The sequence below is a fragment of the Carettochelys insculpta genome, chromosome 23 (assembly GCF_033958435.1).
Source record: "Carettochelys insculpta isolate YL-2023 chromosome 23, ASM3395843v1, whole genome shotgun sequence".
Taxonomy (NCBI): Eukaryota; Metazoa; Chordata; order Testudines; family Carettochelyidae; genus Carettochelys; species Carettochelys insculpta.
The window spans coordinates 16,159,029-16,178,268 of NC_134159.1; the positions used below are offsets into that span (position 1 = coordinate 16,159,029).

General features: G+C 43.7%; 1 protein-coding gene across 1 annotated transcript in view; it reads left to right on the forward strand.

The window, feature by feature from the left end:
* ATAD3A (ATPase family AAA domain containing 3A) overlaps positions 1–19,240 on the forward strand; it is a 76,556-nt gene that overhangs the window by 4,090 nt on the left and 53,226 nt on the right. The window contains exons 6-7 of the mRNA XM_075018175.1: positions 3,584–3,749; positions 6,742–6,811. Coding sequence (XP_074874276.1) covers positions 3,584–3,749; positions 6,742–6,811 — 236 coding nt within the window. The remainder of the gene's footprint in view (positions 1–3,583; positions 3,750–6,741; positions 6,812–19,240) is intronic.

Sequence of the window (19,240 nt, forward strand, 5' to 3'; positions counted from 1 at the left end):
ATGCAGAGCAACCTCTGAACTGTATTTTAAGTGCTAGTGTGTACTGGCTGCTATGTCATCATAGAGCTCATAACGCAGTGCTTTCAACCAGCTACTAAATCGCAGCTAATTTTTAGGTTGGTCCCTTGGAATTCATATTCAAATTCAACACATTACCACGTGGTATGAACAGAGACACCAATTACCTCATGCATTACAAGGACTGCTTCCCTTCCTTTGATGCTCATAATTATCTCAGGCAGGACACTTAACATCTCCCCTTCCCCATTCCCCTCCTTCAGTCCAATCTTCTTGATTTGTCAGTTTTTGTTGCAGTTTTCTTTTTTGGGTTCTCTGTACTTATGTGTCAGTCTGTATTGGAAATGAGGTTGATCTGATGAACTAGGTCTGTCTCAAAAGCTCATCGCTGAATAAATGATTTTGCTAGTCTTTAAAGTGCTGCATTTCTGCTGTTTTCGCTGATTTTAGGGTTTGTCCACATGAATGTTTAGTTCCCGACAAGCTGGGATGTGACTCTACCCTTCCTAGCCTACTGCAAACTCGTTGTCCTTGTGTATGTGCTAAAACACATTAAAAGTTCCATAGACCATTTTGATCTACTCCTGTTTCAAAGCAATCCCCTTGGGACTCTAAGGGCACATTGGCAGTATCACATGGTGCGGGGTAGATTTTGCACTCCATTTTGCTGTGAACTATGTATTCCTGTAGATAAGCCATTAGTGTTTCTGGTGTCTGCAGTAACAACAAGAAGTCCTTTAGCACCTCTAGAGACTATAACTGATTTATTAGGGATTTATTATTTATAATTTATATGCTTTCATGGGTGAAACCCACCCTATCAGATGAAGTCTGCAGCTTATTTCTGGGACAGGCTAAGCTACAAAGAGTGTTTGTTTAACTTAAACCACTGGATTAAATTAAACCTCCATCCAGTTGCTGAGCCTTGTAATCCCCAACCTTTGTTAGTTTAGTAATAGCGAAGGTAATGCAGCACTCCTGCCTTTTCTGCCCTCACAATTTATCCAGGGACCACTGGGCTCTATCTGGTGTTTGGTTAGGACTTCCCTGGAGCATTCACACTTGAAATCCAGTGTTGATTTTAAGTATGAGAGGGGCAGCCGAGTTAGTCTGTATCTTCAAAAACAACAAGAAGTTCTGTGGCACCTCATAAACTAACAGATATTTTGGAGCATAAGCTTTGTTGGGCAAAGACCCGCTTCGTCAGGTGTGTGAGTCGGGGAAGTTTCAGAGGAGGGTTTAAAGAGGGAGTCTCAGTCAAGGGGAGGGCCAGAGGTGACAAGTTCTATTCAGTCATGGATGATGTGGCCCATTATCAGCAGTTAGTCTGGAGTTGTGAACATCAAGAGGGGAGAAGTCACGTCAGTTCAGTTGGGGGGATGTGGCCCGTTATCAGTGGCTAATGTGGAGGTGTGACCATCAAGAGCAGAGAAACTGCTTTTGTAATGGGCCAAACACTCCCAGTCTCTGTTCAGTCCTTGGTTGGTGGAGTCAAATTTGCAAATGAATTGCAGCTCTGAAATTTCCCTTTGCAGTTTAATTTTGAAGTTTTTGTTATAGGACTGCAAAAAATTTCAGAGCTGCAATTCATTTGCAAATTTGACTCCACCAACCAAGGATTGATGGAAACTGGGAGTGGCTGGCCCATTACAAAGTAGTTTCTCCTCTCTTGATGGTCACACCTCTGCATTAGCTGCTGATAATGGGCCACATTTCCCCCCCTCCCCCAACTGAAGTGATTTGATTTCTCCGCTCTTGGTGTTCATAACTCCACATTAACTGCTGATAATGGGCCACATCCTCCATAACTGACTAGAACCTTTCAACTCTGGCCCTCCCCTTGACAGGCTCCCTCTTTAAATCCTCTCCTGAAACTCCACCCCCACTCGTGCATCTGACAAAGCCGGTCTTTGCTGATGAAAGCTTATGCTCCAAAATGTTAGGCAGTAAGATGCCACAAGACTTCTTGTGGGTTTTTGTTGATTTTTAAGGCTCTTGTTAACCTGTCCTGTTTGTGACCTAGCTTTTTCTGTAGGCGTGCAGAAATCATGGGTCATTCAGTTCCCTGTGCTGCAGGCCAGCACCACCTTCTCTCCTTGAAGTATCTCAAGTGGTGGTCCTTGTTGAAAGAGGGTTCCACAGTTGGGCTCAGCAGGATGCTATTTAAATGGACCACTCTTGGCAAGTGTTGATTTCTGAAGATATGCTGTAAAAGATCAATTGCTGACGGTTGTTGGGAGTGTGACGCCCCTGGCGCTGCCTGTGCACTCACTCCCATGACAACAGATGGGTAGAGGACCAGCATGACCGACCATCCCTGCAGCCAGGGTTTGTCATTTTCACAAACCTCAGTAGGGTCTTTGCTCCACCCTGCCAGGGCCATAGTCTTCCCTGCGCCTCTCACATGCATGTCTTGGGCTTGTCCACTGTGCACAGAGAGGCAGACTGCCTTGCTCTTTGTGCTACCATAAAAAACCCTCAGCCCTACCCTTCTCCTCAATTCCCAGCAGCTGTAAAAATTATTAAAAATAAAATCATGTTAAATTTTGAAATTGGACAAAAGGAGTTACGCCAACCCTATCCAAAATCTAACAGAGTGGTTCCCAACGTCTTCACTAGTGTGGACCCCCAGCTACTCCCCACAAACTGTTTGTAGACCCCCATCAAAGCCAATTCTAGCTGCTGTGGGCACTCCATTAAATGCAAAAGGAAACCACCACAGATTTTCAGACGGCCATTAATGATATTCTTGGAGGAGATTTAATTTAAAACAATAATTGATTGTAACGTTGCAATTTATTTAAAACCTATTTTCTACGATCATTTTTACTTTTATTTTTTTCATGGCTCTCCCCACCTGCAATTGGGAACCACTGGTCTAGCAGATTTAACATAGGAAAAAGGGGATTTTGAAGTGTGCGGGGTCTTTTTGCAAAGGACCCCGTGTAGACGAGCTGTGCACAATCGAAAGCAGCACTTTCAAAGTGCCGTGGCTGCCATTATGCTAATGAGGCACTGCATATTCATGACAGCGCATCATTAGCATCTTTTGATTAGGTTCATTATCATGTCCCTTTCGAAGTTCTGGGGCTAGTGTAGACAGAGCTCTGGTTGCACATCCTGGTTGAGTACACCCTTAGGTTTGTGCAATGCTGTTATGCCCCCTTGACCTGTAGGTAACCTCCCACCTGTCTATGCAGTTTTCTTATTTTTTCTCTGATGTCGCACTCATCCAAGTTTTTGTTGCTCTTCTCTCATCAAATGTGTTCAGATTATTCTTGGTAATGTGCTCCGAGAATGAAATGCTGATTTATAGCACCGTCCTGCTCACACGTCACAGAGGTGGCCATCCCCTTGTTCTAAGAGGGGAGATTCTTAGGCTCGGCTTTCAAGCTGTTGAATTGATTTGTTTCCTCTTGTAGCGGAGGCCATTCACTACCGAGACCTGTTGTCAGGTCACACATGTTAGACGTGAAGCTAAGCTGATCCTATTTATCCCTCTCCTCAAAGCTGGGTTTTGGGACACAGTCCAGCGTAAAATCTCGCCGCCTTGTTTCTTTCAAAGCCACTGTGGAGCGGGAGATGGAGCTGCGTCACAAGAACGAGATGCTGCGTATCGAAGCGGAAGTGCGGGCCCGCGCAAAGGCTGAGCGGGAGAACGCAGATCTAATTCGGGAGCAGATCCGTTTGAAGGCTGCTGAGCATCGCCAGACAGTGCTAGATTCCCTCAAGTAGGTGCAAACCGGCTGAGGAGAGCTGGTCAGCTTGTTATTGCCTTAGACTGCTCCCAGCACATCAGCTTTATAGAGAGCTTTGGTTTGTTTCCTTGAGTTTAAAGGAAGAGAGTTATTTGCTGCCATTCCTTTGTTCCTTGCCCCAGGGTAGTGTATTAAAAACAGCCATTTCCCTTTCTCTGGGGTGATTTGGGAGTCTAGAGTAGTGGAAAAGGGAATTATTCTCTCGTGTTCCCTTACCATGGGTCCGTGTCATCAATGTAGCATAAATAAAGGAAGAGTCATAGGGGCTGGAAGCTGCATAAATGTTCTAAGTCAGCCATAAAAATATTGGCATGCTTGTGGGGCCATGCAGGTGCCCATAGCAGTGCTGCTGATTTGGAGGTATAAATCGTCCCCGCTTTGAAAATACTTGTGGGTGAGGACAGAGTTGCATAGCTCAGGCACCAGATGTGCAGTGACATCATCGGGGATGGTGTTCCTGATGACTTGTAATCCATCTTCATGTGGAATATTGGTATAAAGAGCTTCTACATCCATGGTGGCAAGGACAGTATTTTCAGGAAGATTTCTGATGTTCCAGAATTTCCTCAGAAAGTCAGTGGTGTCTGGGAGATGGCTAGGAGTGCTGGTACCATGGCGTTTGAGGAGCAAGTCAACATAGCAGGGTAGTCCTGTGATAAGGGTGCCAGTAGCTGAAATTATAGGACATCCAGGATTTCCAGGTTTATGGATCTTCTGTAGCAAGTAGAATAATTCTGGCTGGGGCTCTGCGGGTATGTCTGTGAATTTTGTCCTGAGTAGAAGAAAGGAGTTTCTTCAGCAGATGGTACAGTTTCTTTTAGTGTTTCTCAGTGGAGTCAGAACAAAGAGGCCTGTCAGTTTTGGTGTTGGAGAGTTTTCTAACATGCTGAGGTTTTTCTCTGGTGGTTACAGCCGTGTACTGGATGCCAGGATGCTCTGACTTTTAACGGGCTGCGTAACCTTAACTTGATTGTTTTGGGGTGAAGTCCTGGCTCTGTGGCAATGGTCTCTTGGCTCCAGTGAGAAAAGGTTTCATCCTGAATCTGAGCCAGTTTCCCCAGCTACAGAAGTAAAATTTACCTACCTCAAATGGGTATGGTAAGTTTTTAATTCATTGGGTTTTTTTTTGTCCTTTTAAATAAAGTACTTTGAGATTCTTTGCTGGAAGGTGTCAATACTAATGAAGTGAGTAAAAAAAAATGAGCGTAATAGTTTTGGTTCAAAAACTTTTGTAGATTTAATCGTGGATACACCAAACAATTACAATATTTAAAAAGGGCTCTAGAGGTGACCCTAGCAATTACAGACTGGTAAGTCTAACGTCAGTTCCGGGCAAATTAGTTGAAACAATAGTAAAGAATAAAATTGCCGGGCACATAGAAGAACATAATTTGATGGGCAAAAGTCAACATGGTTTCTGCAGAGGGAAATCATGTCTTACTAATCTGTTAGAGTCCTTTGAAGGGGTTAACAAACATGCAGACAGGGGGGAGCCAGGGGATATAGTATACTTAGGTTTCCAGAAAGCCTTTGACAAGGTATCTCATCAAAGGCTCTTATGTAAATTAAGTTGTCATGGGATGAGAGGGAAGGTCCTTTCATGGACTGAGAACTGGTTAAAAGACAGGAAACAAAGGGTGGGCATAAATGGTACATTTTCTGAATGGAGAGGGGTAACTAGTGGCGTCCCCCAAGGGTCAGTCCTGGGACCAATCCTGTTCAATTTATTCATAAATGATCTGGAGAAGGGGGTGAGCAGTGAGGTGGCAAAGTTTGCAGATGACGCTAAACTGTTCAAGATAGTCAAGACAAAGGCAGACTGTGAAGAACTTCAGAAAGATCTCATCAAACTGAGTGATTGGGCAACAAAATGGCAAATGAATTTTAATGTGGATAGGTGTAAGGTAATGCACATTGGGGAAAAAATAACCCCAACTGTACTTACAATACGATGGGGGCTAATTTAGCTATAACTGATCAGGAAAGCGATCTTGACATTATCATGGATCATTCCTTGAAAACATCCGCACAGTGTGCAGAGGCAGTGAAAAAGGCAAATAGGATGTTAGATGTTATTAAGAAAGGGATAGAAAATAAGGCAAGGAGTATCTTATATATCTATATATAAATCTATGGTACGCCCACATCTTGAATACTGTGTACAGATGCGGTCTCGTCATCTAAAAAAAGATATCCTGGCACTGGAAAAGGGTCAGAAAAGGGCAACTAAAATGATTAGGGACTTGGAACAGGTCCCATATGAAGAGAGGCTAAAAAGATTGGAACTTTTCATTTTAGAAAAGAGGAGACTGAGAGGGGACGTGATAGACATGAAGGGATATGTCATAAAACTATGACCTGTGTGGAGAGGGTGAATAAGGAGAATCTATTTACTTGTGCCCATAACAAAAGCACTAGAGGAGACAAATGAAATTAATGGGTAGCAGGTTTAAAACTAATAAAAGAAAGTTCTTCACTCAGCGCATAGTCAACCTGTGGAACTCCTTGCCAGAGGAGACTGTGAAGGCTAGGACTGTAACAGAATTTAAGAAAGCGAGATAAATTCATGGAGGTTAGGTCCATAAAAGGCTATTAGCAAAGGGTAAGAATGATGTCCCTGGTTTCTGATTGTCAGAGGCTGGAAATGAATGGCAGGAAACAAATTGTTTGATCGTTGTCTTCAGTCCACCCCCTCTGGGGCACCTGGCATTGCCCACTGTTGGCAGACAGGCTACTGGGCTGGGTGGACCCTTGGTCTGACCCAGCATGGCTGTTCTTATGTTCTTACAAACATATTTGCTCTGCACGTTCAGGTTCCTTTTAGTTTTGATTGTTTCAGAATAAAGGCATTGGGAAAAACTGGAATAATCTTGTAAAATGCTTACAATTCTGCCCTTAAAATCCTTCCCCTTTTCCTGCCATACACTCCAATGTCTCTGTTTACACTGCTGTTCTCTTTCTGCAGGACAGCAGGTGCATTGTTTGGAGAAGGATTTCGTGCCTTTGTAACTGACTGGGATAAAGTTACAGCCACGGTAAGCTGTGGACATACCTTTCGGCAGATAAGTGGTTATTTGCAAACCTGAATTTGTCGGGTTTTTTTTTTCCTTGTCTATAGTGTTAAAAATTCTAGAATAGAAAGTAAGAACTGACTTTTCAAGATCAAGAGACCGTCAAATTAAAAAACATGTAAGAGTCCAGTTATTACAAAAGTAAACAAATAACAACTTTTCCTAGTTAACTTTGAAGTAGGGTATGTGTAGATGCTAAACTTCAAAGTTATTTTGTAGTATAGATACAGCCTTCATGTAATGTCAGGTTCACTGTTTCCCCTGTATTGTTCCCCTCATGATTTGTGTGGGTCTTTCATCTAGCAACAACAGAGACAGTAAATTTATTTTGAAAATGAAAATATCTCTAAACCAAGAAGCTCAGAGAGTTTCCGATGATATGAGCTCACTTTCTGAAATGAACTAGATTGTTGGGTGCCGCTTTTTTCAACTATACATACAAAATGATGGATAGTTCTCTGCAAACATCTGTTCAATGTACAGCAGCAGTCAAAAAAGCAGACATGGAAAAATTTACTTGAGTAAAAGTGCAGTTGCTGGGGGGGAGGGTGTACTTCAGTACAAGTCACTGGTGTCCCTCTGGAAAACATCTTGCGTAAAAGTATTTACAGGCCGCATCTTTGTTGTACTCAAGAACTCAGAAGTGAAAGCATTACGCTGGTAAATTTTGGGTACTTTTTCACCTTTGCAAAAAAGCAAACAATGTTAGGAATCATTAAAAACGGAATTAGAGAATAAGACGGTATCTTATTGCCACTGTATAAATCCATGGTATGCCCACATCTTGAATGCTGCTTACAGAGGTGGTTGCCTCATCTCAAAAGAGATATCTTGGCATTGGCAAAGATTCAGAAAAAGGCAACAAAAATGACTAGGGTTTGGAAGGGGTGCCATGTAAAGAAAGATTAAAAGGACTGGGACCTTTCAGCCTAGAAAAGAGGAAACCAAGTGGGGGAATATGATAGAGATCTATAAAATCATGACAGGTATGGAAAAAGTGAATAAGGAAACATTATTTACCTGTTCCTATAACATAAGAACTAGGGTCACCAAATGGTAATTAATGGGTTTAAAACAAACAAAAGGTGGTTTTTCTTCCCGTAGTGCATGGTAGGGCTGTGGAACTCCTCGCCAGAGGATGTTGTGAAGACCAGGACTTTAAGGGGGTTCAAAAAAGATGTAGATACATTCGTGCAGGTTAGGTCCATCAATGGCTATTAGCCAGGACGGGTAGGGATGGCGTCCCTAGTCTGTGTATCAGAGGCTGGAAATGAATGCCAGGAGAGGGATCACTTTGATTATCTGTTCTGTTTGCTTCCTCTGGGGCATCAGGCATTGGCCTCTGTTGGCAGACGGGACACTGGGCTAAATGGACGTTTGGTCTGAGCCAGTATGGCTGTTCTTACGTTCGGAGTAGTAGACAATACTGACATTTCTAACTTGAAGTAAAAACTCAACCCTCACTTGCTTCTCTTGTGATTGGATTACAGCCATTGTTGCTTATTTTGTTGCTTTTACTTTGTTTGGCAGAACTTTGCTGTTTACTTAATAGTGTTTTAAGAACCTAGGGTTTGGCCTGAAAAACTAAGGTGACAAAGGAAAAGACTTTCCCTTCTAGATGCTAATGACTTGAATAATAAAGCTTCCTCCTTCCCTTGGGACACTGCTCCTCTTTTTTTAACCAGTTCTGTGTTTTGAATGATTCTCATTCAGCCTAAACATCTTTTCCTTCATTTTCTTCTGCTTAATGGAGGTTCATACAGCATTTTGGAGGGGTAAGCAGCATATGTACCCAAGCATTGATCACTAGAGTCACTGTGAGTCTTACCCTTTGAGCTGCAGGTGACAGTCATGTGACACTTTCTAGGTAAATAAGCAGTCTGGTAGGTAGGGTTTGTTTTTGTGCACATTGTACTGTACAGAGATGAATTATGCAGTTGCAGGCCTGCTAATGGTTAATCTTTCTCTTTCCTCTTTATCTTGGCTCCATGACTTTTGCTACCAACCTCCTCTTACAAAAAAATACAGATTGATTGATTTTTTTTTTGCATTGCCCTCTAGGTTTTTCATGCCTGCTTCTCACCTCTGCCTGTTTTTAATAAAACCATATGAGGTGTGAAACCAAACTGTGACCTAATCCACAAACCCATGTGAGCCCTTGGATTGGGACCCACAGACCACGTAGGGTATCTAACATTCATTGGAGAATACTAAGGGAAGTTTCAACTTTTAGAATGGAGAGCGGTGTTTGGCTTTTCTATCACAATGTTTTTTATTGTTCTGAAAAACAAACTTTTCTATTAAACCAAGCTGTTTTCTTTCCAAACAAGACACAAATGAATTGTCGTGCAGTGCATGCACCGTGTGAGGACCAAAGGAAATCAGCATGAACTCCTCCTTTAGACGCTAGTGAGACTAGGGCTTCTTCCATCTGTAGAGTTCTGCAAATTCATGACTATCCGTCTTATATCTGTGGATGTGGAAGCCTGTGGCTCATTTTTTTTCAGATGTGGATATAAATTTTATATCTATAATCCTGCAAATTTGCAGATATCCACTTTATATCTGTGAGTAGTCACATCTGCAGATGTCAGGGCAGATACCTGCAGCCGATTTTTGCAGATATAGATTTTGTATCTGCCCAGGGCTCTATCCATTGCTCTGCATTCTTTCTCCTTACGTGTGCACTTGGTATGTAGTGATCTGGACTCTTAGCAAGAGCTTAAGGATAGAGCGTAGACAGTGAACTGTATAGCAAGTTTGATGGCTTTCCCAATGGATTTGGGTAATCACCATTTCATTGCTACAGCAACTTGCTTGGATCGGAATGTGCTGCTGTCATCTGGGGCAGATGAAAGTTCTTGAAACTGTAAGATGAAATCTGCTTTGACTTGCAAAAGGAAAATCAGAAAAAATTAATTTAGAGGGAGGAAAATGAAACTAGAGAGACATTTGAATTTTATTTTCCCAGCCTAGTCTGCTGGCAGCACAGTAGCTGTTGCACGTTGCTTTACTTCCTACTGTACATAGATTTAGTTCTGTATTTGTAACACTAGATGGCATTATGCACCAGGGTAGAGAACCATCTGAATGCAGTGATGTTGACTCAGAAATAATATTTTAGACAGCGGTGCTGTTGGGAGAACAATACTGAAGTGTCGCGGTTTCTGTATCGTGCAGTCCAGTTGCAGTGGTTTTATTACTTGACTGTTGTGAGGAAAAAAAACTCTTTTCAGTTGGGGGCTAACTCTTTTTTCTTCAAATTTTTGCCCTAACAGTTTGAGATGTTGACTCTCTAATTTTATAAATAAAAAGAACACTGGATGCTTTTGTTGATCTGGCAGTCAAGAGTCAAGCTGAAAACATGAGGGAGTGCGTGATGCGCCAAAGATCTCTGGTTTTTTTTTTGTGTATTAATGTGCATGGCAGTACAGACCCTCTTGTTAGACTGCTGGCTGAAAAACTGCAGAGATGTTTAAGAAGCTGTATGTTTCCTCAAAGGGATTTTACAAAGCAAATTGGATTCATTGCTGCTTTCTGGTATGATACACATGCTGCTCACCTTGGAAAGTCATTTGCAATTTACCTGATGGCTGAACTTAAGAGCAGTGTAGATGTATGTAGTGCACCGGAAGGTAGGATTGGGCCATTGGTGTTGCATGCATCAAAGCTGAATTTGGAGCTTATTGTGTAAGAAATCTGCATATTACAGTTCCCAAGGATACATAGAACACATCCTGAGTGCATCTACTCAAATGAATAGCTTGGTGGAGCCATTTTCTGATGAATATTACCCTTATGCCTGTCACGCTGTGGCAGTTTGCACCTAAAAGAAATCCCAAGTTAATGTCAACGTACCTTGCTTTTTCTGTTGTGCAAAGTTATGGCGGCACGTCTGCAATATATAGCAAGTTCATGAAATGAGCTTGCAGTTTCCCCTTGAAGTTCACACTCATATTTACTTCAATGTGGTTTGAATCAGTACTGAAACATTTAGCAGAGTTCCTTTGCCAAGTTTGTTGGCATTTGCATTAAAAGGACCCTTTCAGGCTAACAGTCTTGTGAGGTGGCCTTTGCTATGGTGACGATTACTTCAAATTCAGCTTCTTAAATTATTTCTGGTTTGATAATCTTCAGCCATTCTTTCTATTCACCCTTGCATTTTATTCAGCTTGCATTTTATGATTGAGTCGTCATTGTATCGCTGGGTCATGCTTAAATCCAGGAGAATAGTTTTCACTGAAATCTTCAAAAATTGTGGAAACAATTAATATTAAAGCACAATAATAAAACCCCATTACTCTTAGGTTTTTTGTCTCTAACTTACCCAAACACTGCTTTAAACCTGGCTTGCATGTTCTAATGCACTGTGGCTTTCTGAAAAGCTCACACTGGACATCTTCAGCTTTTGCCTCACCCAACCTCTTATCTAATGCACACTGCTTTGTACTAGTTAACATCTGGAAGATGCCAACTCTTAGGTGCTCCGTCAGAGGTCCAACTACTGAGGCCATATTAGGTTTGGCTGAAAGTTTTCTGTTATAGCTTTACCTAACTCTGTGTGTCCTCAACGATAGTGTATGTCTTCAAAATGTGATGCAGGCTTATAAAGCAGGCTGGTGTTATGCGTTAGGCACAGGGACAATTTTATATTAACCACCTGACCTCAACTCTTCTTTGCTTTATCCTTCATTTCATACCCTATTTGGAGGGTTTGAGCAAAAAAAAGGCGTGCCTTTTCTGCAAGGAATTGGTGGTCATAGGAGGGATAGCTGGGATCTCGGGTACGTGCTTGGGTTGCTAGCCCAAGCTGCCACTTCTACACAGCTATTGTTATCAGTGCAAGCTAGATGAAAATTAGCATGGATGTGCCTGCCCATGTGACAATCACACCTTCATTTGCAATGTAGACATACCCTTTATTTTGTGTGGTACAAACAGAAAGGTGAAAGCAATGGTGTGACTGCTTTTGGATCTGAAGGTCCCTTGTCCAGCCTGAAGAAGAAGGGGTAGCCATGTGAATGGCCATGACACCTCTAGGTTGAGCCAAGGATTGGGCATTCATCCGTGATGTACTCAGCTGTTGGCGTTACATCACAGTTACAGCTCAGGCATCCTCACTTTCCATCAATGGTGGAAGAATGCGCATATTCCACGTCGGGTGCAGATAGACTTTGGAGCTGTTCATAAGTGCTGGGGAGAGGATAAGCCTGGCACTTGACCATTGGATTGTCAGTTAGATTTTTATTTGGTATGTCAGCAGCTGCCTGGGTTTCAGACCACTGTCTACAGCTGTTCTTGTCTTCTGCAAGAAGGCTGTGACATGCACACTGAGGGGTTGTCTCAATTTTAGTCAGTGATATGGTATTTGCTGTGATCCCTGCTCTGTAACTGGTAGAACTAGCTCAATGAACCCTGAACTCTGCCTCTGTAGCACTGACTTGCAAAGATACTTCATTCTTCCCCCAACCCAGTTAGCTGGCTTAGTTAATTCTCCAAGTACCCCGTGAGTGAGTCAAGTCACTGGCCTATTTCCATAATGAACAGAAAAGACGTGAGTAACACGCTTCCAGGCCTAGCTCCTTGCTAGCTCAGGGGTTGCTAGGGTGTTGGATGGAGAGACTGCTTCTCTTCTAGCTTCCAGGAAGATTCAACATCTCTGGGAATACCAGGAAAGGCAGCACGAAAGCTGATTTTAATTTGCTGTTTTAAGGCCACAGCAAGACATTTTTCCTGCTCCCTTAGAGCTCGGCTGTTGTGCTTGCCATGCATGCCTTATTCCTCTGCCTTGCTGTCATGATCTTGTGTCACCATCATTTGTTCAGCGGAAGAAGGTGGTGTTGGGCTGTCATTGGTGCCACTCTTAAATTGTTCAGAGAGGTCACTGTAGAGGACTCCACGGGGCTGCGGAGGTTAGAAGCGAGTCAAGGCTTTAACCATTGCTGAAAATTTTCTTTCCCTTACAGTAGTGGCTGGAGTGTAGCCCCTTTCTGCAGCAGGGGGGCTGTTCCAGCCTGACTGGGGTGGAATGCCCCCCTCTGGCCATCATAGATGGGGGCTGCTCCAACTGTGCTGGAGGGCCCCCCCACCTGTGGAGCAATCCGTGTGTGTGTGTGTGTGTGTGTGTGTGTGTGTGTGTGTGTGTGTGTGCACGCGCACACACTACTTCACGCCCTACCTGTTAACCACAAGTGGATGAGGCTTACTGGTCAACCATCAACATCCCTAACAAGCTTCCTGTCTCACTGGCGTCTGTTGATCTTGCTGTCACCTTTGTAAGTGCAGTGTCAAGGCTGGGTCAGGAAGTCCTGCATTTTGTCATGTGCAGCTGCAGAACAATGCTTGAACATTTTATTTTTTTCTCCCCGGAAGTGCTGGTGGCAGCAGCAGCCTTTCTAGTACAGCTGTAGTACAAAGCTGTGGCGGGGGCAGAGGAGGCTGATACCTATAGGGGGACACTTTCTTTTTATGTGGAAACAGGTGGAGAAGCCTGGAGGGACTTGAGCTCCTGGACTCTTCTGTTCCAAGTCTTCTCACCCCCCAAGTCCGCTCTGTGGCCCCTGTATATGTTTATTGAGGCTAAGGATTCTGCTCATGCTGCAGTGAATCTTGAAACGAAATTGGTGCAGTCACCTGTTGAAGAAATTCCTACTTAAAATGTTTCACCTCTTGAATACATCTTGACCAAAACTCCTGTGCGGTTGTATTTCCTTTCCCTCCACAGAGCAGCAAGCCTGACAAGTGCCTGAAGTCCCATTATGTCTGCTGAAATAAATTGTCTTTAAAGCTTCCCAGTGCCATTTACACAGCATGAAGGCAGGGCAGCCTGATCGTGTGGCCGTGAAGCTTTCCACTTAGGATGTTACACACTGAGCAACACCTTCCCACTTGTATTTTTGGAAAGATATTTTTAGTAGCCCAGCTTGTTAAAATGGACACCGTGCCTGAAAGCCATTTCCGTTGTCTGTTCCACCCTCCAGTTTTAAACCCAGAGGATCCTGTGTGGGCTGGTTGAAAGGACACATTACGCAGCCATGCTAGTGAAAGCGACATGCTTTGAGTGAATCCATTTGTAGAAAATAGGCTGCACCTTGGGAGCCTGGAGTTGTTAGGTCGTTTTGAAACTTGCTATCTGGTGCTTTCAGCTCTGTAAATTCCTGGCCCCGATCGCTCTACTTTACTGTAGCTTTTGTATAAAACAGCAGGTTCTTGTGTTGTGAATTTGGAGTTTAGTTTAAAGCTTACTTCCTCTCAGTAATTCACATCTGTATTTGTTGCCACTTGGAAGTCTGTGGTAGCAGGATATGGGGAGTCAGAGGCTACGTCTACACGTGAACACTACGTCGAAATAGCTTATTTCGATGAATAACGTCTACACGTCCTCCAGGGCTGGCAACGTCGATGTTCAACATCGACATTGCGCAGCACCACATCGAAGTAGGCGCTGCGAGGGAACGTCTACACACCACAGTAGCACACATCAAAATAAGGGTGCCAGGCACATCTGCAGACAGGGTCACAGGGCGGACTCAACAGCAAGCCGCTCCCTTAAAGGGCCCCTCCCAGACACAGTTGCACTAAACAGCACAAGATCCACAGAGCCGACAACTGGTTGCAGACCCTGTGCATGCAGCATGGATCCCCAGCTGCAGCAGCAGCAGCCAGAAGCCCTGGGCTAAGGGCTGCTGCACACGGTGACCATAGAGCCCTGCTGGGGCTGGCGAGAGAGCATCTCTCAACCCCTCAGCTGATGGCCGCCATGGAGGACCCCGCAATTTCGATGTTGCAGGACGCGCAACGACTACACGGTCCCTACTTCGACGTCGAAGTAGGGCGCTATTCCCATCCCCTCATGGGGTTAGCGGCTTCGACGTCTCGCCGCTTAACGTCGATGTTAACATCGAAATAGCGCCCAACACGTGTAGCCATGACGGGCGCTATTTCGAAGTTAGTGCCGCTACTTCAAAGTAGCGTGCACGTGTAGACATGGCTAGAGTGGGTTTGAGAGAGAGGCTAATTCTCTGTCTTCTCTCTCAGGATTTCCGTAACCCAGCCTTTTGTTCTGTAGGCATGTTACCACCTTATATGCAGTCCTAATGGTTCAACTCAGTTGAATGCTGCAGAGAATTTTCAGAGGGCTGTCTTCAGAATTCTCTTTCTCTGCAGATCCAAATGACTGAGACTTGTTTTTAGGTTGTCGCCTTGTGAAGCTTTGGATGCTATGACGATAGACATTGTAAGAACCTGAATAGAGTTGGAGGGGTTGGGTTTAGAGAGTGGGAATGTGGAAGTCTGGACTAATGGTTTGAGATTTTTTGGTTTTCTTTTCTTTTACTTTTTTTTTTTCTGACCATCCTAAAGTCCTTATATTGCAGGCATATAATAATGAAATTCAGATCTCTTATCTCCCTGGCACGTCTTTGTAATCTTTGCAGCCTATAATAGTGACTTAATCCAGCCCTGTGATAGGCTAATATTAACTGCCACGTGTGAAAGCAGAAGATCCTGTACTTGAGGTCACATGTTATGGGCTAGATGGCGGTTATGGGTGGAGTCTGCTTACAGTGGGGTTGTTGGAGAAAACCTAATGGGTTTTTCATCTTTCCTTGTGGATTTCTTCCAACAGATCTATAAATTGAGACAAACTGAATAGTTACTGAAATCTTCCTGCTATTTGATGAATCTGAGGTTATTTTGAGCTCTCCAGGCTTCTTATCACACACACAGTGAATAAAATTAAATGATGTTCATATTCTGTTTGCCCTTGAGCTGTTGACCTTGTCATTCACTGTGAGAGCAGTGGTCTGTTTGGCTCTAAAAGCAATTGCTGCATCTTGCTTTTTTCCTCTCTCTGGAGCTGCTTTGGTTTGAATCACCAGCATCTGGCTGTAAGTTAAACATTAAGCTAATTACTCTGTAAACTAATTGTGCTGTTGGGTTTTGGGGCATGGTGCTTGTTAAGGCCTTCCGGTGTGTTTGGCAGAACTGACCTTTTCTAAAGATCCTTCTTGCAAACTCACAGCAGTAACCTTTTAAGAGCACCAGAATGGCCATACTGGATCAGACCCATGGTCTATCTAGCCCAGTACCCAGTCTTCCAATAGTGGCAGATGGTTCAGAGGGAATGAATAGGACAGGGCAATTCAAGTGGTGTCTTCCAGTCCTAGCTTCTAGCGATCAGAGGTGCAGGAACACCAAGAGTTGTGTGTCCCTGACCAGCATGGCGAATAGCTGTTGATGTACTTACCCTCCGTGAACTTATCCAGTTCTTCTTTGAACTCAATTATACTGCTGACCTTCGACATCCCCTAGCAAGAAGCTCCATGGTTGATTGTGCATTGTGTGAAGTACTTCCTTATGTTTGTTTTAAGAATTTCAATAATTTTGTTGGCTGATCTCTGGTTCATATGTTATATGAAAGAATAAATAACGTTTCCCCTTTCACTTTCCATACACCATTCGTAATTTTATAGGCCTTGGCCATAGCTTTCCCTTCTTCCTGCAGTCTCTCTTCTAAGCTAAACAGTCCCAGTCCTTGTAATCTCATCTCATACAGAAGTTGTTCCGTAACCCAAAACTATTTTGAGATGCCACATCAATATCACCCTGTACCGTAAATCCACTGACCGCTACGTCTACCTTCATGCCTTCTTTGAAAGTCTCTGGGTTAGACTCAGAGGAGTAAAAAACAAGGATGAGGTCCTACTAGGCGTCTACTACAGGCCCCCTAGCCAGGTGGAAGAGGTGGATGAGGCTTTCTTTAAACAGCTAACAAAATCATCCAGGGCCCAGAATTTGGTGGTGATGGGGAACTTCAACTATCCAGGTATATGTTGGGAAACTAATACAGCAGGGGACAGACTGTCCAATAAACTCTTGGATTGCATTGCATTGCAGACAACTTGTTATTCCAAAAGGTTGAAAAAACTACCAGGGGGGAAGCTGTTCTAGATTTAATTTTAACAAATAGGGAGGAAATTATTGAGAATTTGAAAGTGGAAGGATGCTTGCGTGAAAGTGATCATGAAACCATAGAGTTCACAATTCTAAGGAAGGGTAGAAGGGAAAACAGTACAACAGAGATAATGGATTTCAGGAAGGCAGATTTTGGTAAACTCAGACAGCTGGTAGGTAAGGTCCCATGGGAAGCTAAACTGAGGGGAAAAACGGGTGAGGAAAGTTGGCAGTGTCCATCTTTGCAAAGGGTTTCGAGGCCTGGAAGGGGATAGGAATGTCAAGAGGTAGTAACCAGTTTCAGAATTCTTAATTAATCCTTAAAGTTAACTCTTAAATTGGCACCCTTGAGATGCCTTGGAATGACACCAGTTCGAAGCTCAGCATTGGCAGCCCAAAGAGCAGCAGTGTGGCAGAATTGCCATTGCTGTAATTAACAATGAATGATAGTCAGTGGAGAAGATCTTGCCTATGTCCTGGCAGATGTTAACTCAAGGGAATGGCAACCAGCGTGGCCCAAATCAAAGGTTGTGAATGTCGTGAGGCACTGTACGTCTCTGGAAACCAGGTGCAGTGCCCATACGCAGTGAAGACTTGTTTGAAGACTTCCATCCCTCTTTGAAGCATTGTTCTTAGCAATTTACCAGACTGCCTTCCGTGTTGTCTGGAAGGCAGCTTGCCTGACTTCGACAGGCAGCCAGTGCAAAGGAGCTGCCGGCAGGGTTGCTTAGTTTAGTACAAGTTAACCTCAGGACTGTTGAATTGGACGCCAGCTGTAGCCAGAGTGGGCGGGGGGGATGTCTCAGGTCTTTCTGCTTCACTTGCTTGTTGATGGAGATATTTTGTGCCCTGTGCTTTCTAAGAACTGTAGCTTTTAAGATGATTAGAATTTCCAAGGTTGTTTCAGTTTTAAAGCTAGTCTTGAGTTTGGAGTGGCTGGTTTTTTTCCACTGTGCTTGATCTGGTCTGTTCATTTCCTCACCTCCAGCTGTAGTCTCCGACAACCCCTGTTTGCAGCTGGAGGCTGAACCTTTGCTGCTATCATATCTGTCACCTGCTCATCTTCCACTCCCCCATTTCCTTCTTAAAATGCAGCTCACAGCATGGGGAACTGCCACAGAAGTGGGTTGCCCATGATGATTTCCAAGGCCAGCTTTATCTTCAGCCCCACCTACTCATGCCTAGTTGTAACCCATCCATCTTCTGGTAACATGAGCCCTGAAATGCCTGTGTCCCTGATGCCTTATGGTGACACATTCTCTAATTTCACACACAGCTTCAACCAATCACATTTGCCGATTTCTTGTTCTTTTAGGGAATGTGGGAATGGTTTTATTCGAACAGTTACTATGCAAAAATTCCCTCCTCCTGTTTTTATACTTGCTTCAATCAACCCTGTTTGTTTTTAATCAGAGGGTTAATATTAGATATGGGAATAACCCACAGAAGCAGAAGATTAACTTTTTGCCATGTTCATGACTAAAGAGAGTTATTCCTTATACCAACGCCACCTTCTGTACGTGCTGTGATGTCCCTGTTCTAGTAAGGGGGATGACTGTGTAGGTCAAATTTACAGACCTATTCTGTTAAATCTCAACCATCTTCAACCTCACCTCAGCCTTTCTTATTTCAACCAAACTGGAGGTGGAATCTCTCTGATCTGGCACCCTTGGGATGTAACTGGTGCCAAACTAGAAAATTTGCCAGACCACAGAGAGCCAATATTGTCTAGCACATTACCAACACTTCCACTGCTTATTGGGCTCTCGGAAGACATTTGGAGGTAAGTTGGAGCTAAATAACAGCACAGAACACTGAGAGCCAGGACTGGTGTCCCATAAAGTTTGTTTACAGACTGTATGAAACTTAGCTACACCCATGATAAGTGAACAATCCGGTTAACTAAAAACATGCTGGACCACGGATGTTGCTGGACCAGAGTGTGCTGGACTAGAGGTTCAACCTGGACTGGTGAAATCAATGTGATGAGTGTCCCAGCAAAAATAGGCAGCTAATTCGAATCGGGCTGTCAGTAAACTGAGCTGGTGAGGCTGAAATTAATCCAACACTTAGAACACTCCTGAAAATTGCTATTTCAGTTGTAGCAGGACTGTTAGAGGGGACTTCCTGATGAACCACCACTGTAAACTTTCTTCCATTGACTTTGAAATGGTATCTTCTCTGAGTGCTATGAGTTCGATCTGCGGAGTCCCTGAGCTTTCAATGTAGGGAGAGCACACTTCATGTTTGCATACATGGGTACGTGTCTCCATCTAGAACGAAGGGAAGTGTTCTTTGATTTAAACTAACTGTTGCAGAGGGAATGAGTGCAGCCTTTGAGTTCTGGTTAAACAGAGCTCAGAGGCACCATGCTGGAGCCTGAATGAGAGTTTTTCTGGATGTAATGCTTCTGCTGAAACACTCTGGGCTCTTCTTCAC